Source organism: Heteronotia binoei, chromosome 10 (assembly GCF_032191835.1).
Source record: "Heteronotia binoei isolate CCM8104 ecotype False Entrance Well chromosome 10, APGP_CSIRO_Hbin_v1, whole genome shotgun sequence".
Lineage (NCBI taxonomy): Eukaryota > Metazoa > Chordata > Lepidosauria > Squamata > Gekkonidae > Heteronotia > Heteronotia binoei.
In genome coordinates, this window is record NC_083232.1 from 12,289,030 (window position 1) to 12,312,536 (window position 23,507).

The 23,507-nt window shown below is 51.1% G+C and overlaps 1 protein-coding gene across 1 annotated transcript in view; it reads left to right on the forward strand.

Moving 5' to 3' along the window:
• The window catches only part of DLEC1 (DLEC1 cilia and flagella associated protein), a 97,243-nt gene extending 73,790 nt beyond the window's left edge, over positions 1-23,453 (forward strand). Inside the window, 13 exon segments of the mRNA XM_060247984.1 lie at positions 949-1,058; positions 2,928-2,998; positions 3,762-3,964; positions 6,708-6,857; positions 8,773-8,895; positions 10,258-10,352; positions 14,896-14,980; positions 17,363-17,557; positions 18,015-18,176; positions 19,857-19,941; positions 19,944-20,009; positions 20,972-21,092; positions 22,880-23,453. Coding sequence (XP_060103967.1) covers positions 949-1,058; positions 2,928-2,998; positions 3,762-3,964; positions 6,708-6,857; positions 8,773-8,895; positions 10,258-10,352; positions 14,896-14,980; positions 17,363-17,557; positions 18,015-18,176; positions 19,857-19,941; positions 19,944-20,009; positions 20,972-21,092; positions 22,880-23,003 — 1,590 coding nt within the window. The 3' untranslated portion in view covers positions 23,004-23,453.
• The last annotated feature ends 54 nt before the right edge of the window (positions 23,454-23,507 follow it).

Genomic DNA, 23,507 nt, shown 5'->3' on the forward strand with positions numbered 1-23,507 from the left:
TAGCTCTCCAGATGTTTTTTTGCCTACAACGCCCATCAGCCCCAGCCATTGGCCATGCTGGCTGGGGCTGATGGGAGTTGTAGGCAGAAAACATCTGGAGGGCTACCGTTGGCCACCCCTGTCCTATTATTATGTCTACTCATGTATATGTATGTCCTTGTAAGCCGCCCTGAGCCCACCTCGGCGGGGAGGGCGGGATATAAATGGAATTGAATAAAAATAAAATAAATAAAGACCCCAGAGAGGAGCAGCCAGTGCGACCCAAAAACACATGCGTTGATAGATCAGTGGTATATAACTTAGAATGCTCTGTGAGAGTGTTCTAAGTTATCACACCTGGATTGGACTTCAGGAAGTCCTATGAACGAAGAAAAATATTCTACATTGTAAAATGGACTGTGAAATAATTCCAAATTAATATGTGAACGATACTGTGGTTAAAAATTTTGTTTCCAATATATGTCTTAGTTAAAGCTCTCATGGAGCGTTCTAAGTTATATACCTTACTCATACCCGTGAGCTCTCTGGTTTCACAGACTTGATAGGTCCGTGGTCTGATCCAGTGTAAGGCAGCTTCAAGTTCATGTGTGTTATGAGATGGGATGTGGTAGAGAATAAAGATACTGGATTTAGAAGATATCGGATTTATACCCCGCCCTCCGCTCCGAATCTCAGCGTCTCAGAGCGGCTCACAATCTCCTTTAGCTTCCTTCCCCATGACAAACACCCCGTGAGGTGGGTGGGGCTGAGAGAGCTCTTACAGCAGCTGCCTTTTCAGGGACAACCTCTGCCAGAGCTATGGCTGACCCAAGGCCATCCCAGCAGCTGCAAATGGAGGAGTGGGGAATCAAACCCGGTTCTCCCAGATAAGAGCCCACGCACACCCGCTCTGCCCTGAAGACTGAACAGCTGGGCTAACGCTTCATTAAAATGGCTCTCTTTACACAGGTTGGAGATTTAGAGCCCAAGTCGATCCCTATGCAGATAGCCGTGAAAGGCTGCCCGATCTTTTTGCAGGCGACAGGACCAGACCATCCGCTGCAGACCCCTGTAGTCAGGTACAGCCCAGGCGTTCTTGGGGATTCTGTGTGGATGTATGTTTGTGCCATCAAGTTAAAACTGACTTCTGGTGACCCCGGCAAGGGGCTTTCGAAGCATGGGAGAAGCAGAGGTGGTTGGCCACGGCCTTCCTCTGCAGAGCCTTCCTTGGTGGTCTCCCATCCAAGACTTATGGTGACCCCAGCAAGGGGATTTCAAGGCAAGCGAGAAGCAGAGGTGGTTGGCCATGGCCTTCCTCTGCAGAGCCTTCCTTGGTGGTCTCCCATCCAAGACTTATGGTGACCCCAGCAAGGGGATTTCAAGGCAAGTGAGAAGCAGAGGTGGTTGGCCATGGCCTTCCTCTGCAGAGCCTTCCTTGGTGGTCTCCCTGCCAAGACTTATGGTGACCCCAGCAAGGGGCTTTCAAGGCAATGGAGAAGCAGAAGTGGTTGGCCATGGCCTTCCTCTGCAGAGCCTTCCTTGGTGGTCTCCCTGCCAAGACTTATGGTGACCCCAGCAAGGGGATTTCAAGGCAATGGAGAAGCAGAAGTGGTTGGCCATGGCCTTCCTCTGCAGAGCCTTCCTTGGTGGTCTCCCATCCAAGACTTATGGTGACCCCAGCAAGGGGATTTCAAGGCAAGCGAGAAGCAGAGGTGGTTGGCCATGGCCTTCCTCTGCAGAGCCTTCCTTGGTGGTCTCCCATCCAAGACTTATGGTGACCCCAGCAAGGGGATTTCAAGGCAAGTGAGAAGCAGAGGTAGTTGGCCATGGCCTTCCTCTGCAAACCTTCCTTGGTGGTCTCCCATCCAAGACTTATGGTGACCCCAGCAAGGGGCTTTCAAGGCAAGTGAGAAGCAGAGGTGGATGGCCATGGCCTTCCTCTGCAGAGCCTTCCTTGGTGGTCTCCCATCCAAGACTTATGGTGACCCCAGCAAGGGGCATTCAAGGCAAGTGAGAAGCAGAGGTGGTTGGCCATGGCCTTCCTCTGCAGAGCCTTCCTTGGTGGTCTCCCATCCAAGACTTATGGTGACCCCAGCAAGGGGATTTCAAGGCAAGCGAGAAGCAGAGGTGGCTGGCCATTGCCTTCCTCTGCAGAGCCTTCCTTGGTGGTCTCCCTGCCAAGACTTATGGTGACCCCAGCAAGGGGCTTTCAAGGCAATGGAGAAGCAGAAGTGGTTGGCCATGGCCTTCCTCTGCAGAGCCTTCCTTGGTGGTCTCCCATCCAAGACTTATGGTGACCCCAGCAAGGGGATTTCAAGGCAAGCGAGAAGCAGAGGTGGCTGGCCATTGCCTTCCTCTGCAGAGCCTTCCTTGGTGGTCTCCCTGCCAAGACTTATGGTGACCCCAGCAAGGGGCTTTCAAGGCAATGGAGAAGCAGAGGTGGTTGGCCATGGCCTTCCTCTGTAGAGCCTTCCTTGGTGGTCTCCCTGCCAAGACTTATGGTGACCCCAGCAAGGGGCTTTCAAGGCAAGGGAGAAGCAGAGGTGGTTGGCCATGGCCTTCCTCTGCAGAGCCTTCCTTGGTGGTTTCCCATCGAAGACTTGTGGTGACCCCAGCAAGGGGCTTTCAAGGCAAGGGAGAAGCAGAGGTGGTTGGCCACGGCCTTCCTCTGCAGAGCCTTCCTTGGTGGTCTCCCATCTGGGACTTATGGTGACCCCAGCAAGGGGCTTTCAAGGCAAGGGAGAAGCAGAGGCCATGGCCTTCCTCTGTACAGTCCCCCCAGAACCGATTCCCTGAGGATATCTGTTAAATCTGGCCTGCAGCATTGGTCACCTCTTCATCTCCATTCTGCTGATGGGGTCAACTTGTCTTCCTCCTCCTTGTAAAAGGGGCAGTGGTGGTAATGTGGATTTGCGAGCAGCCAAATGACAGTTTTTTTGCCTTCCCAGGTTTGGGGCTCACATCTCTGGGGGGGATACGGTCTCCCGCTCCATACGGCTCAACAACCCCACGCCCTTCGGTAAGAAAAGGGTGAGGTTTGCGTTGGGGGAGGCAAGCGGTTCCCGGAAGGGGCTTTGGATTTCTTTTCCAGCCAAGCCTGATTCCATTTACACGATCAATTCCTGCGCAGCGATGTAACTTATAACGCGCACGGCTTTGGGTAAAAGTTTTGTCGGAGGTGGCACCAGACGGCATTGGAGCTTTTTGCATCTGGTGTGATGAGCCCAGGGCAGGCCACTGCCTTGCCCTGCAGTTGCTGATGGAGGAGCGTCCATGCTGAGGTTCTGTTAAAATCCCTGGAAGCCCTGAGAGCAGGCCTTGAATTCAGCAGGAGCTCAGCTCCTGAACTTTTCTGAGGGTTCCCCCTCCTCCTCCCCACGGTAGGTGCAGCTGCATAACAATCCCTGGATTAGGAGAGCGGGCAGCCAATCAACAATCAGGGGCTTTGCCACGCCCCCAGCAGCCCTCAGAAGAAGGAGATGCCCGCACCACCCTTTCTCCACTAATTATGTGATTTTGGGCAGCAGGTGGCTTGCTAGCCTTTTGACTGGGGGGAGGGGCAGTCCAGGAGAGCCCCAGGCGAGCCAGGCCTGCCTGGGCTGACTGGGTCTCTAGCCAGCCCAAGCAGGCCTCACTTGCCCGGGGCTCTCCTTGCTTGCGTCGGGTTGCTTTTGACTGGTGGGGAGCGGCATGTGTTAATGTGTTCAGCTAATGAGCTCCACCACCTATTTTTCTACAAAACGACCCCTGCCTGAGAGCGTTGTTTCCACCTCCAAACGCAGACATCCGGATGGACTGGGAAAGTTATAACCAGGACAAAGACGATGACAAGCTGGTGGACCTCTTGGTGTTCTACGGAGACCCTTTCCCGCTTCGAGACGCAGACGGCAACGAGATCGAGCCCCACCCTGAGGAGAAGACACCTACGGATCAGTCGCCGCGCAGCACCAGCTGGACCACACTGCCATCTTGCAGAGAAGGCCCAGTAAGGAAATCATGCACTATTGCTTTGAAAGTTACCAACTCTCTCCTCATAAGAACATAAGCCATGTTTGATCAGGCCAATGGCCCATCTAGTGCAACACTCTGTGCCACACACTCTGTGCCACACAGTGGCCAAAACTAAGTGCCATCAGGAGGTCCACTAGTGGGGCCAGCACACAAGAAGCCCTCCCACTGTGTCCCCCCCAAACAGCAAGGATACAAAGCATCACTTGCCCCCAGACATAAGAGAAGCCATTTTGGATCAGGCCAATAGCCCATCCAGTTCAACACTCTGTGTCACAAAGTGGCCAAAAAACCCAGGTGCCATCAGGAGGTTCACCAGTGGGGCCAGGACACAAGAAGCCCTCCCACAGGGGCCAAAATCCAGGTGCCATCAGGAAGTCCAGCAGCAGGGCCAAAACTCCAGAAGCCCTCCCCAATCACCAAGAATATAGAGCATCCCTGCTCCAGACATAAGAATGTAAGAAATGCCATATTGGATCAGGCCAATTGCCCATCCAGTCCAACACTATGTGGCACACAGTGGCCAAAAAAAAACCCCAAGTGCCATCAGGAGGTTCACAAGTGGGGCTAGAAGCACTTCCACTTTGCCCCCCCCCCAAAGCACCAAGAACACAGAGCATCACTGCCCCAGACAGACACTGTACGCTGTGGCTCATAGCCACTGATGGACCTCTGCTCCATATGCTTATCCAATCCCCTCTTGAAGCTGTCTATTCTTGTAGCCGCCACCACCTCCTGTGGCAGTGAATTCCATGTGTTGAGCACTGTTTGGGTGAAGAAGGACTTCCTTTTATCTGTTCTAACCCGACTGCTCAGCGATTTCATGGAGTGCCCATGAGTTCTTGTATTGTGAGAAAGGGAGAAAAGGACTTCTTTCTCTGCCTTCTGTATCCTGTGCATCATCTTGAATGCCCCCCCCCCTTGTCTCTTTTCTAAACTGAAAAGTCCCAGATTCTTCAGCCTTTCTTTGTAGGGAAGGGGCTCTTAGGGAAGGGACGGCAGCATCCGGAGTGCCTGTGAACAGGGTGGGGCTGGGAGAGGCCATTCTGGGAGGCTGCAGGGCAGCTTTGGAGTTTGCATAAGAATAATATGCTGAATGGCTGTAGAGTACGGTCATAGAATCCTAGAGTTGGAAGGGACCTCCAGGGTCATCAACCCCCTGCACAGTGTAGGGAATTCACAAAAACCTGTTGCTCAGTATTGCTATATTGTTCTAAAAAAAAAAAAAGGTAGTCCCCTGTGCAAACGGCAGTCATTTCCGACTCTGGGGCGATATCATATCGAGACGTTTTCACGGCAGACTTCTTTAATGGGGTGGTTTGCCATTGCCTTCCCCAGTCATCTACACTTTCCCCCCAGCAAGCTGAGTACTCATTTTACCGACCTCAGAAGGATGGAAGGCTGAGTCGACCATGAGCTGGCTACCTGTTTAAAACAATTTTATTTAGTAACATATGGTAACAATATCTATTTCTTGCATCATTAATAACTTCTTTTTATCTATCCCATATGTTACTTTCTAACCACCCCTCCCCCCATTACTTGACCCCCGCCGGTGTTATTTACTTAAAATACTAATATCTAAAGGTACCCTTAACTAATAAAAACAAAGACTAATATCCTTCTTCCTTCTAACTCTTAATCATTATCAAAAATTGTCCAATGTCCTTTTACTTTCCACTCTTTTTCTACGTATCTTCTAAACTTTTTCCATTCCATCTTGAAAACTTCTAAATCATAGTCTCTTAAAATTCTTGTTAATTTGTCCATTTCACTCCATGTCTTTTTTACAATCCAATCCCATTTCTCTGGTATTTTTTCTTGCTTCCACAACTGCGCATACAATGCCCTCGCAGCTGAAAGCAAGTACCAGATTATAGTTCTATCTTCTTTTGGAAATTTTTCCATTTGTAATCCCAACAGAAAAGTCTCTGCAACTTTCTTAAAATCATATCCCAAGATCTTTGAAATTTCTTGTTGAATCATCTGCCAATACTTTTTTGCTCTTTCACAAGTCCACCACATATGGTAGAAAGAACCTTCATGTTTTCCAACATCTATCTGGCATCTTATTGTTCATCTTTGCCAACTTTTTAGGAGTCATATACCATCTATACATCATTTTAAAACAGTTCTCTTTAATACTATGACATGTCGAAAGCTTAATAGAATTCTTCCACAAATATTCCCAAGTTTCCATCTGTATTTCTGGCACTTAACCACTACACCAAAAGCCCTGTCTAGAACTATACGTAAGAGCCCCACTCTGGCCACCACACCACACTACCTTTCGCCTGCTCGCTTTACAGGAGCGGTGGTTTTGGGTGGAGATGAAGAAAGCGTCTAATCATCGTAGTCTGTTTGTACGACACTCGGGGCTTTTTTCTGTAGCAGGGACTCCTTTGCCTATTAGGCCACACCCCTCTGATGTAGCCAATCATCCTAGAGCTTTCAGGGCTCTTCATACAGGGCCTACTGGAAGCTCCAGGAGGATTGGCTACATCAGGGGTGTGTGGCCTAATATGCAAAGGAGTTCCTGCTACAGAAAAAAAGCCCTGACGACACTCAGAATTCCAAAGGGAGGTCTGCCTGTAGAAGCCCTCTTGAAGTTGACAGTGATAACAAAAACGGCTCCTTTTTTTGTTGTGATGAGTCAAATGCTGCTCCGAGTCCTTCCAACGCTCTGGGTCCTTAAACTTTTTGGGATTTGTTTGCTGCAGGACCTGAACCCGATCTCTGAGCTTGATGAAGACCTAAGCAGCGACTGGGGCGAAGAGCTGTTGATCTCACAGCCAATCATCTCGGTCGTCATCCGACCGCACGAGGGAGTGCCCTCCGACTATCCTTACTGCATCACCCCCAGGCAGATCGTGAGTTCTCTTCCCTCCGCTCCGGACTAAAGACTGAAGAGCAGGAAAGCTGGGAGAGCACCATCTGAGGGGAAGGGATAGGGTTGCCAACTGTGGGCTGGGAAATACCTGGAGGTTTTGGGGGTGGAGCCTGGAGAGGGCGGGGTTTGGGAAGGGGAGGGACTTCAGTGGGGTGGAATGCCATGCCATCCAGTCCACCTTCCAAAGTGGCCATTTTCTCCAGGGGGGACTGATCTCTGTTGCTGCAACCCCTGGAGATTTCCAGCCACCACCTGGAAGGTGGCAACCTTAGGGGAAGGGGACTTGTGCCATGAAGGAGATCCAAGGAAGGAGAAGGCCAAGGGCCCGTCCAGTCCAACACTCTGGTTCACACAGTGGTCAAAAAAAACCCCAGGTGCCATCAGGAGGTCCACCAGAAGGGCCAGAACTCTGACGATGGCCTTCTAAGCACCTAGAATGCAGAGCATATGAACATAAGAGAAGCCATGTTGGATCGGGCCAGTGGCCTAGCCTGGCCAATACTCTGTGTCACTCAGTGGCCAAAACCCAGGTGCCCTCAGGAGGTCCACCAGTGAGGCCAGGACTCCAGAAGCCCTCCCACTGTTCCCCCACAAGCATCAAACTACAGAGCATAAGAACATAAGAGAAGCCACGTGGGTTCAGGCCAGTGGCCCATCCAGTCCAACACTCTGGTTCACACAGTGGCCAAAACCCAGCTGCCATCGGAAGTTCCACCAGTGGGGCCAGAACTCCATGCTGTCGGAAACCCCAGAGGGTGGGCTGGGGTTTAGCACTTCATCCCTCGAGAAGTGGCTCCTTCCTCCACAGGAGGGAGCCTTCATCCAAGGCAAGAGCCTTCATCTAAAGCACAGACAGTTTCAAGAGTGGGTTGGATAAACAAATGGAAAGAGTTCCATCATTGGAGCACTATGTCTGAGGCAGGGATGCTCCGTATTCTTGGTGGTGGAGGAGGGGGCAACAGTGGGAGGGCTTCCGGAGTCCTGGCCCTGCTGGTGGACCTCCTGATGGCATCTGGATTTTTTGGCCACTGTGTGACACAGAGTGTTGAACTGGATGGACCATTGGCCTGATCCAATATGGCATTTCTTACATTCTTATGTCTGGAGCAGGGATGCTCTATATTCTTGATGATTGGGGGGGGGGGGGGTAAAAATGGGAGGGCTTCTGGAATTCTGGCCCTGCTGTTGGACCTCCTGATGGCACCTGGATTTTGGCCCCTGTAGGACACCAAGTGTTGGACTGGATGTCCTAAGAGGAAGGGTCCTTTTGTCGGAGGTGGGTGCAGCTGCTAACTGAGCAGAGTACGGGGTTGCACCCAGGAGCTCAGCAAGCAGTGTCTGGAGGCCTTGGCTCAGTCACGGGTCCAGGAAAGACAAGTGCTTTCCTGGACCCTGTGACTGAGCCAAGGCCTCCAGACACTGCTTGCTGAGCTCCTGGGTGCAACCCCGTACTCTGCTCAGTTAGCAGCTGCACCCACCTCCGACAAAAGGACCCTTCCTCTTAGGCATCCAGTCCAACACTGGTGTCCTACAGGGGCCAAAATCCAGGTGCCATCAGGAGGTCCCAAGCAGCACAGGGCCAGATTCCACGCCTTAGAGACGCATCATACCACCCTTCTCATGCATGTCTGTTACCCGGCTTCCTCTCGTCCCAGCAGTCTTCGGTTCCCCTTTTTTCATCCCGACTGGCCAGCTTCCTTTCCTCGCAGGAGAACGCAGGCCCTGTGCACTGCAGCGTGACCCTGTGCCCCGCACTGCCCTGAACCTGCTCGTCGGCACCGTCCTCTTCCCCTCTCGATGGCAGTTGCAAAAGTTTCCTCCTCTGTCATACGGTGCTTCGAAAAATAACGCTCTTCCAAGCTACGGCTGTTAACCCAATCACCGTTTGGTTCCAGGTCATCCCTGCAGGGGGCGCTGCATGCATCCACATTTCCTTCACCCCACTGATCCTGCCGGAGATCATTAATAAGTTCGAATGCGAAGCTTTCGGTCTCGGCTTCATGAGTCTGGATAGCAAGGTAGGGGCGAGACAGGAAAAGGCCTCGTCCTCTTATTTTGTTTTTTTCAGCAGAGTCTTCCAACCTTTAGGACTGACAAAGGTTTATTCAAGGGATAACCTTTCATGTGCACACGCACGTCTTCGGGTACAACGAAACGGAAGTTACCATCTATACGTAACTGGTGGAGAGCGAACAGTTAAATTGGCGTACAGCATAATAAAGGGGTTTAACAGATTCAAGAACGAAACAGGGCTAACAAGCCTAGTTTATATGTTCAGAGGAGTTATCCGTGTTGCTGCAAAAATGGCAAAGGGACCAGTAGCACCTTTAAGACCAGGGCTTTTTTTTTTTGTAGAAAAAGCCCAGCGGGAACGCATTCACATATTAGGCCACACCCCCTGACATCACCATTGTTTCACACAGGGCTTTTGTATAGACAAAGCCCAGCAGGTGCTCATTTGCTCAAAAAAAGCCCTGTTTGAGACCAACACATCTTATTGTAGTAGAAACGTTCCGGAAACACAACTCTGACGAAGAGAGCTGTGTTTTGCGAAAGCTCACGCTGCAATAAAATTATGTTAGTCTTCAAGGTGCTACGGGACTCTTCGTTAGTTTATATGATCACCGTGCTGGAGACCAGGGTTTTTTTAGCAGCAGGAACTCCTTTGCATATTGGGCCACACACCCCTAATGTAGCCAATCCTCCAAGAGCTTGCAGGGCTCTTCGGACAGGGCCTACAGTAAGCTCCAGGAGGATTGGCTACATCGGGGGGGGGGGTGGCCTAATATGCAAAGGAGTTCCTGCTACAAAAAAAGCCCTGCTGGAGACAGTTTAGTTACATGACCCATTCCAAGAACAAGAGGGTCTTGTCGCATGTGGTATAAGGCTTCATGTCCATGCGTACATCTTCAGATACATGCATAACGGTTGAGGGAGCCTCGCCCCAACGTATCTGCAGAAGTGTGCATGCACACAAAAGCTGATACCCAGAATGAAACTTTGTTGGCTTTAAAGGTGCTGCTGGACTCATATTTGGTTCCTCTGTGGGGCAGGTTAGGCTGAGAGCAATGCAGCAGCCCAGGGTTCCCCTGGGAGTTTTCATGGCAATGTGGGGATTCGAACCCAGCTCTGCCAGATCCTTGTCTGCTACTCTGGCCGCTACTCCCCAGTGGCTGCAACTGGTGGGTGAGACGCCTGCCCTTCCTCCGGCAGCAAAACCCTGGAGCCAACCCCAGCCGTCCCAAAGGAAACTGCGCTAGGCACCCCCTTCACAGTGCGTCCGTCAGCCCAGATTGCAGCCCAGAAAGAACCAAGCCCCAAAGGGGCTCCAGCAGTCAGCGTTTGGATGACTACAGATTCTTTTTTTTACCCTGCACCAGATCATCCGGGAAATCCCAGGGAAAGTGAAACGTACCGACGGCCACGGTGTTGTGCCTCTGAGGATAGATCTGCAAGCGTTTGTGAAGCCTGCCTTGTAAGCTATTAGGGAATTTTTGGAGTAGAGAAACCTTATCTGGGGCTCCCATTCCCACCGGGTCCAGTAAAGGAGGGTGGGGGTGGGAATGACGGACAAGAACCCCAAAAGAACAAGACATTGCAGGGGTGGCCAAGGGTACCTCTCCAGATGTCTTTTGCCTACAACTCCCATCAGCCCCAGCCATTGGCCAGGCTGACTGGGGCTGATGGGAGTTGTAGGCAAAAAACATCTGGAGAGCTACCCTTGGCCACCCCCGAGATATTGGAATTATACCCTGCCCTTCCTTCTGCATCTCAGAGTCTCAAGAGTGGCTCACAATCTCATTTACCTTCCTCCCATGCCATTTTAGCAGGTGCAAGTGGAGGAGTGGGGAATCAAACCTGGTTCTCTCAGATAAAAGTCCATGCACTTAACCACTACACCAAACTGGCTCCTTTTTTTTAGAGGAAGAAGAAATTGGATTTATACCCTGCTCTTCATTACCCAAAGGAGTCTCAGAGCAGCTTACAATCTCCTTTACCTTCCTCCCCCACAACAGACAACCTGGTTTCACAGACTTGATAGGTCTGTGGTCTGATCCAGTGCAAGGCAGCTTCAAGTTCGTGTGTGTTATGAGATGGGATGTGGTAGAGAATAAAGATATTGGATTTATACCCCACCCTCCACTCCGAATCTCAGCGTCTCAGAGCAGCTCACAATCTCCTTTATCTTCCTTCCCCACAACAAACACCCTGTGAGTGGGTGGGGCTGAGAGAGCTCTTACAGCAGCTGCCCTTTCAAGGACAAATCCTGCGAGAGCTATGGCTGACCCAAGGCCATTCCAGCAGCTGCAAGTGGAGGAGTTGGGAATCAAACCCGGATCTTCTTCGTGGTCTCTGTGCAGTCCCACACATGGGTTTTCCCGTCAGGACGAACCCTACCTCGGAGATTTTAAAAGCTAGCCTAGGCGTTATTTTTGGCGCGCACTCCCTTCCGTCCTGGGAGCAGGCATCCACTGCGCATGCCTGGAACGGGAGGGAGGCGCCCCACCCAGCCAGTTTCTTTCCAACCGTCGCCCGGGATAGTCTTACCTCGTTGCGCTCCTCTTTTACCTCAGATCCTAGCCTTCGCTTCTTCGTCGTTTCCTCTCTTTTATTCCATTTTCCTCTTTATATTCTTATACTCTTCATTACTCTTCAAAAAAAAAAAAAAAAAAAAAGAAAAAAATATCTTTCCTGCTTTTACCTCAGACCTCCCTTCCCCTACCCCCCTCCCCCCCCGGGCGTATGGAAGGAAGGGATAGTAGAATAACCTTCAAAAGGTGTTCGCGTTGTAGGGCAAAAATCCCTACATCGGACGGACATTCACTTTGTTTATTTTGCCTGGGAGAAGCCCATAAAGTAGACGCCTGTGCGCATTGCCGTCAATTCGGCAAACAGGCGCGGAAAAACAGGGCCGCTAGACTGAGAAGTCATCTTATGGAGTCTGTGCTTCACCCTGAAATGTCGCAATCCTCTACTACAAGTAAGTCGCCTCCCCTTCTGTCTCCCCAAGGGGACGGCGCAAGGTCGGCAGCTTCAGTGGCCACTGTTCCCAGCAAGCATAAGCCCGGCGATGCCGCGAAAACCGGCGACGGCGCGAAGACGTCACAACAAACGGTCGCGCCTATTAAATTGAAAACTGGGAAGCACACCAAGAAACACAAGCACTCCGAGCCGAAGGGCCCGAAGGATTCGAGAAAACCTACCGACCCGAAAGAATCGAAAAAATCTACCGACCCGAAGGACTCGAAAAAACCTACCGCTCCGAACAAACCTTCGGAACAACACGAGTCTGACATACGTTGTGACCCGTCCACACCCGGATCCGATACCCAGGAAGCGGCCACTCCGCTTACGGACTCACCGCATCAGCAGACGGAGGAAGTTATCCCGGTTCCGTCCCGATCCCCTTCTTTGCAAGGATCCATACCAGACCCTTCGCTGGAGAAGATCCGAGACCCGCTGCAGTGGACTCAACAACACATCAACCCCAGATCGTTCCGCGATATGTCGAATCCCATCCAATATAGACACGATGCTCATCGCTACTTTGATACTCACCGATTCCCAGCCAGATCTCCGAGCATCGAGAGACATCGGTACCATCATACACGTTCCCCCTGTGAGGTGGGTGGGGCTGAGAGGGCTCTCACAGCAGCTGCCCTTTCAAGGACAGGTCTGCAAGAGCCATGGCTGACCCAAGGCCATTCCAGCAGCTGCAAGTGGAGGAGTTGGGAATCAAACCCGGTTCTCCCAGATAAGAGTCCGCACACTTAACCACTACAGAAAACTGGCTCCTCCCTTCTTTTTTTTTTAGAAAAGAAATTGTATTTGTACCCTGCTCTTTATTACCCAAAGGAGTGTCAGAGCAGCTTATAATCTCCTTTACCTTCCTCCCCACAACAGACAGCCTGGTTTCACAGACTTGATAGGTTTTACCTTCCTCCCCCCACAATAGACAACCTGTGAGGTGGGTGGGGCTGAGAGAGCTCTCTCTCTCTGGCTAACCCAAGGCCATTCCAGCGGCTCCAAGTGGAGGAGTGGGGAATCAAACCTGGTTCTCCAGAGAAGAGTCTGCACACTTAACAACTACACCAAACTGGGGAGAGAGAGAGAGAAATTTATTCCAAGGTTAAAATCATTTATTAACATTAAAACCGTCATGCAAAAACCTCCCAAATATATAAGAATCTAGTATACGGCACACAGCATTCATTCACAATTCAATCCCTAAACGTTGTGCCAGGTATTTTATAAAGGCTATCCTTGGTTGGTTTGACTGGAGACCCATCACGACAGCAATAAAACCACACCTTTCCCCATCCGCAGGAGCCAACGTAACGGTCGGTCAGGTCTGCGATGAGCATCCGCAGTGCCGGATTAAACCCTGCGGAGGCCCCTAAGCGGTCAAAATCTTGGGGGGCCCCTTGCAAATAACCTGCAGGCACCTTCTCAAAAGCCCCTTTAACAAAGCCGAGGGCGGGGGGGAGAAGTAGAGAGAGCCAAACTTGCCACGCCAGGCAAGTCAAGCAAAGAGCAGCTCAGTCGCTGGCTGCTCTTGCAAGCTGGGAGGGCTGCAAGCAGTGGGGGAATGGGGGGAGGGGGGAGCCTGCCCGGGGCCCCTAAAGGTGTGGGGGCCCATAGGCAATTCCCTACTTGGCCTAATTGTTAATCCAGCCCTGAGTCTCTGACGCACCTGACAAAACCCAACCCCTATCAAACAGGTAAAGCACGAACTTCGACTGCAGTTAAAACAATTTCTGCGAGGGTAGGAAGCCCTAGCCTGTCTTCAAGCATATATTATCTATCCCAGTGGGTCACAGGAAGCTCTTAGACAAACACTGCGTTGTGAGTTCCTGGGGGCCTGTCGATCTAAAGTTTAGGCTTTGGAGCTAGTGCCATTGATACAGAAAATATAAACTGTTTTCCAGGACATGGGTCGCTTGCTTACAGACAATGCACTACATCTGTGCCGCAGAGGGTCATGGGAGAGAACCAAAGTTCCGAACAGTCAGGCTCTTCTGAGTGAACAAAATGGATGTATACATGAATCGTCGAGTCTCCTCACTTAAATTCTGCCACATAAATCATGAGCCAAGTGGTTGTTTGCTACACGCGTTAACTAGCCTGCGCCCTACGCCGTGTGAATGTTTGATTGCTGTTTCGCCAAAGTCATTTGAACATATGAAGCTGCCTTATACTGAATCAGACCCTCGGTCCATCAAAGTCAGTATTGTCTTCTCAGACTGGCAGCGGCTCTCCAGGGTCTCAAGCTGAGGTTTTTCACACCTATTTGCCTGGACTCTTTTTTGGAGATGCCAGGGATTGAACCTGGGACCTTCTGCTTCCCAAGCAGATGCTCTACCACTGAGCCACCGTCCCTCCCCATTTGTATTCGCTTGATTCCACTATTGAATATATAGAATATTCTGCCAGTAATTACAGTCACCGTTCCTCTATTGTTTTTCCATTTCTCCCACTCAGTGGCATGCAGAATTGAGAATCTTCCCCGCAACCCCCTCCTTTACGTAAGGCTGTGAGCATGATTTGTTGATGGCCACCTGACTAATCCCTGGGGGAAAGGAAAGGAAAGGTCCCCCGTGCAAGCACCAGTCGTTTCCGACTCTGGGGTGACGTTGCCTTCACGACGTTTTCACGGCAGACCTTTTGACGGAGTGGTTTGCCATTGCCTTCCCCAGTCATCTACGCTTTCCCCCCCAGCAAGCTGGGGACTCATTTGACCGACCTCGGAAGGATGGAAGGCTGAGGCAACCTTGGGCCGGCTACCTGAGCCCAGCTTCCGCCGGAATCGAACTCAGGTCGTGAGCAGAGAGTTCAGATCACAGTACCGCAGTACTTCTGCTTTACCATTCTGCGCCACGGGGCCTGGGGGAGCCGGTGCCAAAGCGGGGGCATACCCAAATCACACGGAAAGGCAGTCAGTCGTGTCCCACAGGCACCGTTCTTCTCAGATTCTCTGCGTTGTCCCCGTTAAGTAATCTGGTCTCTCCCCCGTGCAGGTTAACTGTAGAAATGGATCACGAGCGTGGGCTGGAGTTTCACGCGCTAGCCAGCAGTCTCATCTTGGACAAGCCCTTCAAACGTGTAAGTGCGTCTTGGCATTTCCTGTTTGTATGGAAGCAGAAGACAGTGCTGGGAAACAGAATGCGGGGCCTGTCCTCTCGCACCTGTAGCTCAGCAGCCTTTCCAGAGACTTGGTGTGTTGTGTTTAAGGACATTCCAGGAGGGAAAGGCAGCCCCCTCCTTGGGGTCCACATGCCTGCATTACGGCTCCCAAACCGAAGAAGAGCTCTCCTAGATCAGCCCAGTGGTCCACCTACTCCAGTATTCTGTCTCACACAGTGGCCAACCGGTTCCTCTAGAACAGGGCTCCCCAACCCCTGGTCCGTGACCTGTTAGCAACAGGGCCGCGAGTTATATAATTATTTCATTATATATGACAACGTAGTAATAAGACGACGATGACATTGGATTTATATCCTGGCCTCCACTATGAATCTCAGAGTCTCAGAACTGCTCACAATCTCCTTGACCTTCCTCCTCTCCCACAACAGATATACCCTGTGAGATGGGTAAGGCTGAGAGGGCTCTCCCCATAAACTGCCCTTTCAAGGACAACTCTGCGAGAGCTATGGCTGACCCAAGGCCATGCCAGCAGGTGCAAGTGGAGGAGTGGGGGAATCAAACCCGGTTCTCCCAGATAAGAGTCCACGCACTTAACCACTATGGCTGACCCAAGGCCATTCCAGCAGGTGCAAGTGGAGGAGTGGGGAATCAACCCGGTTCTCCCAGATAAGAGTCCGCCCGCTTAACCACTATGGCTGACCCAAGGCCACTCCAGCAGCTGCAAGTGGAGGAGTGGGGAATCAAACCCGGTTCTCCCAGATAAGAGTCCGCACACTTCACAACCACGCCAAACTAATAGGAATAAAGTGCACAGTTGTATCATCCAAAACCATCGCCCCCGCCGCCTCCTGGTCCGTGGAGACATTGTTTTCCACAAAACCGGTCCCTAGTGCCAAAAAGGTTGGGGACCACTGATCTAGAAGGCCAAACACAGGGCATAAAGGCTGAGGCTTTCGTAAGAATATCAGAAGAGCCCTGCTGGATCAGACCAGGGAGGGTCCATCTAGTCCAACCTCCCGTCTCACACAGAGGCCAGCCAGTTCCTCTGTAGGGCCAACAACGGCACGGAGGCCGAGGCCTTCCCCTGATGTTGCCTCCTGGCTTGAGGATTCAGAGGTTTAGTGCCCCTGAATGTGGCTGTTCCCCTCAGCCACCGTGGCTAGTAGACGCTGATAGACTTCTCCTCTGTGAATCTATCTAATCCCACTTTAAAGCTGTTTATTCCTGGGACCATCATGACATCCGCCGGCAGCAAATTCCACATCTCAGTCACTCTCTGTGTAAAATAGATCTTTCCTTTTGTCCGTCCTGAACCTCCTGCCCCTCAGCTTCATTGAATGTCCCTGACTTCTAGTATTTGGGGGAGAGGGAGGGAAATTTCTCTTTGTCGGCTCTCTCCTCCCCTCGCACAATATTATTAGCCTGTAGAAATGGCACCGGTTGGTCAATAAAGTGTCCCGTTCCCCTGTCCCCAGACCTCAACTTGATTATCCAAGTGCAACAACATTTTGTTGTCGTCGCCGTTCAGTTTCCTTTGGAGCCAGATCTCTTCAGGGAATTGGATTCCACGCAGAAATTATTGAAGAATTTGCATAGACTATATATCTTGTATGAACTTCTGTATATGAATTTGGAGCGGATTCCTTTGTTTCTGCAGTGGATCTCTCCCTAATGAATGAATTCATTTTCCGCTACGTTATGTAGTATCCCTGATTGTTAAATAGACATTGAATTATATAACCACAGATGTTTTGTACATTTTTTGATTTTTACACACAGTCGTTTGGTCTTTCTTTCTGTTCTGCACTGTGTAGCCACTTGCTTCCCCTTATACCAACGAGTGTGGCGGTGGCCATTCTCAACACTGCTTTCGTGCGATGCCACCCCATTTGGACTGATTTCGCACTAGGGCTTGTTCCGGGTGGAGAGCACTTTTGCTTCCAGCGCTTCTCTTGGTTTTTGCACTGGCCGCCCAGGAGCTGCGAGTTGGCGCGCTGCTCTCCGTGGCAAGCAGAAACCGCTTGGAAGAGGAACTCGCTTGCCGTGGAAAAGCGGTGCTCCAACTCGCAGCTCCGGGACAGCTTGTGCTAAAACTGAGAGAAGTGCCGGGGGCAAAAGGGCTCTCCGCCCGGAACAAGCCCTAGTGCGAAATCGATCTTGGTCTTGCATACTCCAACAGGCCACTGTCTCCTAGGATTCAGTGCCTAGTTATACCTAAGTCAGAGTCAGTAAGCTTCAGTCCACCCAAAACATGCCTACATGGGGACAACTCAAAGAGCCAGGCAGTCCGCAGGCACCAGAGGAACTGAGGCTAACGGGTCTACCCATGTTCTCTCTTAGGTCTTGACAGATTCAGCCACCACCCTCAACTTGAAACTCACCAACAACACGGAAACTCCTCTGTACTTCAAGCTCCTTCTGACGCCCCCCTTCTCTGTGTCTGGAGTGGACCCCAAAAAGAGCCCGGCAACATCTCACAGTGACAGGGACAACGAAGACGACCTGCTTCTACTCTACGGGTTAGAGAATATGCTGGTAGGTCACTCTCTGGGCCAGAACTGGAGACCAGAGCCAGTTTGGATGTAGTAGTTAAGTGTGTGGACTCTTATCTGGGAGGACCGGGTTTGATTACCCACTCCTCCGCTTGCAGCTGCTGGAATGGCCTTCGGTCAGCCATGGCTCTTGCAGACCTGTCCTTGAAAGGGCAGCTGCTGTGAGAGCCCTCTCAGCCCCACCCACCTCACAGGGTGTCTGTTGTGGGGGGAGAAGATATAGGAGATTGTAAGCCGCTCTGAGTCTCTGATTCAGAGAGGAGGACGGGGTATAAATCTGCAGTCGTCGTCTTTAGATTCTGTGCCATTTGAGCGTGACTGTGTTTGTACACCAAAAGAAATCAGCTTCAAAATGAAAACGCGTTGCTTGATTTTACATAGGTCAGCTTTCCTATAAGCACCGCTCTGCCATTAACACAGTTTTGTGGGTCTCCCTTCAGGTGAAGGTGTCGTTCCACACGACCCTGGAGTTACTGACCTACCAGCATCTTCCTGAAGACCAGATGCTAACTGGGGTTCAGCTGCTCCAGCTCGAGAACGGAAACAGAATCCTGGAGTTTAAGCAAGACCTGGTCATTGAATACAGTAACAAAGCAACGCAGGTACGTAGGCAGTAGGGCTCCCGGAACCATCAGAACATATTGAACTTGGGGCATCGTAATCCTTTTTTTGGACTTCAGAAGGGATTGTTAGATTCTCGCACTGGGCTGACTCAGGCACACGGTTGCTTTCCAGCTTTCTTGCGCATTTCCATTTAAGGACCACTCATGAGGGGATTTGAAGGCTGGTGCATGTTCTTGGCTTCCTTTTAGCACAAAACTGCCTCCCCCCTTCTGTTCTCATAAGAACATAAGAGAAGCCATGTTGGATCAGGCCAATGGTCCATCCAGTCCAACACTCTGTGTCACATAAGAGAAGCCATGCTGGATCAGGCCAATGGCCCATCCAGTCCGACACTCTGTGTCACATAAGAACATAAGAGAAGCCCTGTTGGATCAGGCCAGTGGCCCATCCAGTCCAACACTCTGTGTCACTTAAGAACATAAGAGAAGCCACGTTGGATCAGGCCAATGGCCCATCCAGTCCAACACTCTGTGTCACATAAGAACATAAGAGAAGCCACGTTGGATCAGGCCAATGGCCCATCCAGTCCGACACTCTGTGTCACATAAGAACATAAGAGAAGCCCTGTTGGATCAGGCCAGTGGCCCATCCAGTCCAACACTCTGTGTCACTTAAGAACATAAGAGAAGCCACGTTGGATCAGGCCAAGTGGCCCATCCAGTCCAACACTCTGTGTCACATAAGAACATAAGAGAAGCCACGTTGGATCAGGCCAATGGCCCATCCAGTCCAACACTCTGTCACACAGTGACCTAAAATATATATATATTTTTACACACACACACACACACACAGTGGCTAATAGCCACTGATGGAGCTCTGCTCCATATTTCTATTCCCCGCATTCTCCTTAACCACAGCGAAGCACTAGTGGTGTCAGCCTCAGGTAAGGCTACCTGGATATCTGGATTCTCACCCACAAATTAGCAAAGTCTACTTAAGTAGTGCCCAGATGTTCTTTAGTCATGCTCACCGTTGGTGCCACTGTATTTCTTAGCATGGGGGAAGGGAGAGACAGTGAAGGAGCAGGTGACCCCCATGACCCACTCTGCATACCCTATGATTTAACATTATGCGCTGTCCCTTAAAGGGACCTGATACATGCAAGCATCTTATAAAGCCCCTGTCTTCTACACACCCTGGGAGTAGTTGCATCGTCTCTTCCCTACCCCCTCAGCCGTTCCCCACACTCCATCTGTGTTGGGCACAGGGAACAGTGAAATCAGTCCAGACAGAGACAACTTAAGAACCCAAAAAGAGCCCTGCTGGATCAGACCAGTGGTCCGTGTAGCCAGCATCCTGTCTCAAACAGTGGCCAACCAGTTCCTCTGGAGGGCCAGCAGCAGGGCAGAGAGGCTGAGAAGAACCTCAGAAGAGCCCTGCTGGATCAGACCAATGAGGTCCATCTAGTCCAGCCTCCTGTCTCACACAGTGGCCAACCATTTCCTCTGGAGGGCCAGCAGCAGGGCATAGAGGCCGAGGCCTTTCCCTGAGAAGAACCTCAGAAGAGCTCTGCTGGATCAGACCAGGGGTCCCTCTAGGCCGGCATTTCCACATTGGACCAATAAGGCAGCTTTTTTGCCCAGAGCCTGGCCAGGATCTGAAGAATCGGCGCCTGTAAAGCGGTTGGTTGCCCTCCTTGTTCCCTATCCCGGTAGGTCCTGCCCATGACCGCCTATCTGACGGTTCCCCTACTCGAGCTCTCCCAAGACTCGATCGATTTCGGAACCTGCTTGGTGAACCAAACAGGAGCGAAGCTGTCCTTCTGATGAACAAGAGCGGATGCAGGAGCTACTGGGCAGCTTTGCTAGGTAAAGAGAAACCGGGCGGGTCCAGTTCTTGCTGCTCTGTCGAGCGTCCACCATTTTGGCATCCTCTGTAAGCCCCCAGTTTGTTGGAGGTCAAGCGTAGATGACTGGGGAAGGCAATGGCAAGCCACCCTGTAAAAAGCCTGCCCAGAAAACATCATGATGTGGCATCACCCCATGGGTCAGTAACGACTCGGTGCTCGCACTGGGGACTGCCTTTGCCTTTATGAGTGGCAGTCGGACCTAGATGGCCCAGGCTAGCCCCATCATCAGACCTCATAAGCCAAGAAGGGTGGGCCCTGCTTAGTCCTTGGAGGGGAGACCACCAGGGAAGTCCAGGGCTTCTCCACAGAGGCAAGCCGCCTCTGTTCGTCCCTTGTCTTGAAAGCCGTGTGAGGTCACCATAGGTCAAGCAGTGATGACACTTTCCACCACCAGCAGCCTTGTTTTATTTGCAGTCCTACTCCCTGGGTTGATTTCTGCAAGGATCTTTCCCACATTCCTACCACCCCAGCAGTTCGTTACCAGGACCTGCACGGATTAATTAAGCGCCAAACGGGACAAAATAGCCCCCTCCCTTGAAGCAAGAGACCATTCCTGTCCTTCCTTTTCAGTGGAAACTCCTAAATAATAATAATTGTCTTCCTTCTTCCTCCTCCTCCTTCCTCCCTTCTTTTCTCCTCCTCCTCTTCTGGTGGTGGGCTCTCCTTCCTTGGAGGTTTTTAAACAGAGGCTAGATGGCCATCTGACAGCAGTGCTGAACCTGTGAACTTAGGGGGGAGGTCTTTGTGAATTTCCTGCATTGTGCAGGGGGTTGGACTAGATGACCCTGGGGGTCCCTTTGAACGCTATGATTCTGTGACTTAAACTTCATTCTCTTACTTCAACATGGCTACCTGCCTGAATCCGCCAACAGAAAACGGTAGATTTTCACTCCCGCTGCGTTTTCTAATTTCCCGTTCCAGACGATGCCGAGCGACACAGCGAACCAGAGGTCTTTTCTGTCTCCCCACATAATGGCATTCTGGAAGCCCACTGTGGCGGCTTCGCCAACAAAACTCATCTGGTGGTCCGTTTTACAGCCAGGTAGGCTCCGAAGAGAAGGGAAGCAGTGAAGAAGAGATGCAGTTGTTTTCTGCCTCACTTTCTTGGGGGAAGCAGAGCTACCGTTAGGAAACCGGACGTGCTTGGTTTGAGGATACCACTGGCCACTGTAGCGAGTAGAACACCACTAGTCCAACAGCTTTCCTACTCAATAAGAAGCTGAGAAAGGAGCGTCCCCCAGCACGTTCTGGAGGGGCAGGACACAACTGATCTCAAGCAGGAGTTCCCAATTTGGTGCTTGCGGGCACCATGGTGCTCGCTGCATCTTGCCTGGTGCCCCCCGTGTTTTCAGAAAGGGGGAGAAGCCAGGAGTGGCTTTTGTCCAGCTAATGCAGAGGAGATAGCTGGGTCAAAAGCCTGGGGAAACGAAGGCAGAGAGTGGCTCATATATGTACACTTTGTGTGTGGGCAGTATTCTTAAATCGAGGGTGTCAAAACTCACCTGAGGGCTGAATCTCACATAAATGAGACCTGCTCAGGCCAGGCCATGCGTGTCCTAAAATGTAATGCCAGGTAGCAGATATATAAACTTTATAAAAAACACAAACCCAATTAACGTTAGCACTCTTGCAATATTTTATTTAACAGTCTCTAATAACTGATACCTCTTGCTCTGCGTCATTGCATCAAACTCTAGAGGCAATGCCTGTGCTGTAGCAATCTTGAGTAGGCTGTTCAGGTGTGTGTCTGTAAGCTGCACACCGACTTTCGATTTACTGACATTCATTACAGAAATCTCACGGTCAGTGCTTTGAGCCTAAGACCCAGGGGGGAAACATGACATGGTTGGTCATTGCGAGCTTTTGTGCATAAGCTGCTTCATGTGCTGGTCAGCCAATGAAGAAAATAAAGGCTTTGCTCTGTAGCTTGATTGAGCAAGCCTGGCAAAGCAAGATGAGATGCAGAAGGGAGCAAGAGAGAGGGAGAAAGAAGCAGATGACAGTGAGTTGCTCACAGGCCTGATAGGAGCCCCTCTGGGGGCCTGATCCGTTCCCCAGGCCACATTTGACACCCCTGTATTAAACAATATGCTTAATTTTCAGAGGCACCTTCTTAAGTGCAGCTGCTACCTGAAATGTTGAAGTGTTATTGTTAGAGTTACACATACACATTTTGTAGTTGGCTCAACATCTCGTGGTAGCCATTTTGTGGACACTCCCACCAGCCGTGTTGGAACTTCAGCGGTGCCCACAAACTCAAAAAGAGTAACCCAAGACAGTGGCGTCCAATGAAGGCGGCAGGCAGTAGGTTCAGGATGGACAAAAGGAAGCACCACCTTACACAACGGCTGCGTTCGCACACACTAAATAATGCGCTTTCAATCCACTTTCCAACTGGATCCGGCCAGTTCACACAGTAAAATCCAGTCGGAAAGTGGACCGAAAGTGCATTATTTAGTGCGTGTGAACGCAGCCAGTGAGTGAGCAAAATGGGGAAATCACTGCCAGAGGATGGAATAAGCAGCTTTAAAGGGGGATTAGATAAATCCATGAAGGAAAAGTATCAGCAGCTACTAGCTATGGTGACTAAAGGGAACCTCCACATTCAGAAGCACTAAACCTCCGAATCCCAGGGCCCAGAGCAACATCAGGGGAAGGCCTCAGCCTCTGTGCCCTGTTGTTGGCCCTCCAGAGGAACTGGCTGGCCACTGTGCAAGACCAGAGGTGGAATTAGATGGACCGCTGGTCTGATCCAGTAGGATCACTGATCGAACCAATAATATACCTGCCATTGCTCTCTCCGCTGAGCGGAACGTTCTTCCCTTTCAGAGATGACGCAGACTACGAAACGACGGTGATGGTGGTGGGGATGCTGGGGGAGAGGCCCTGCAAGCTGCGCATCCGAGGCAGAGGCTCCCACGACGAGAAGTACGAAGAAAGACTCAAGTCGTAACAGTCGACAGAAAGCGGCGAGGGTCTGTCCGCTCTCTTGCTTTCGGGCAACAGACCACAAAGGTTAAAACCGTTCTCGAAGTAGGCTCGCCTGCCGGAAGATTGGCTTCTGAGGAACTTGGTCACGTGACAGAGCATGGAGAAGCCATTTTCCCTCCACCAGACAGGCTGCCCATTTTCATGTCAAGTTCCATCGAGAAAAAGAGCTCCTTTGGCACGTCCACTCAATCTTCTCCGCATACCGAGGCGAGGGACGGCAGCTGGTTTCCGAGAGCCCAGGAATTTGCTGGAGCTTTTCTTTCCTAACCAGGGCACCATAGTTTAAGCTGTTAAGAATTTTTATGCAGAAAGAAACGCAGACAGAGCCACAGCTGGGGAACATTTGTTTCATTGTTAGGCTTGGTTAACAGCGGCATATTCTTGCGATATGAAATTAAAAGCTACTAGCAGGGGTCTAATGCATAGGAACTTGTCTGCAAATGTCTAGTGCTTACAATTCTGTAAA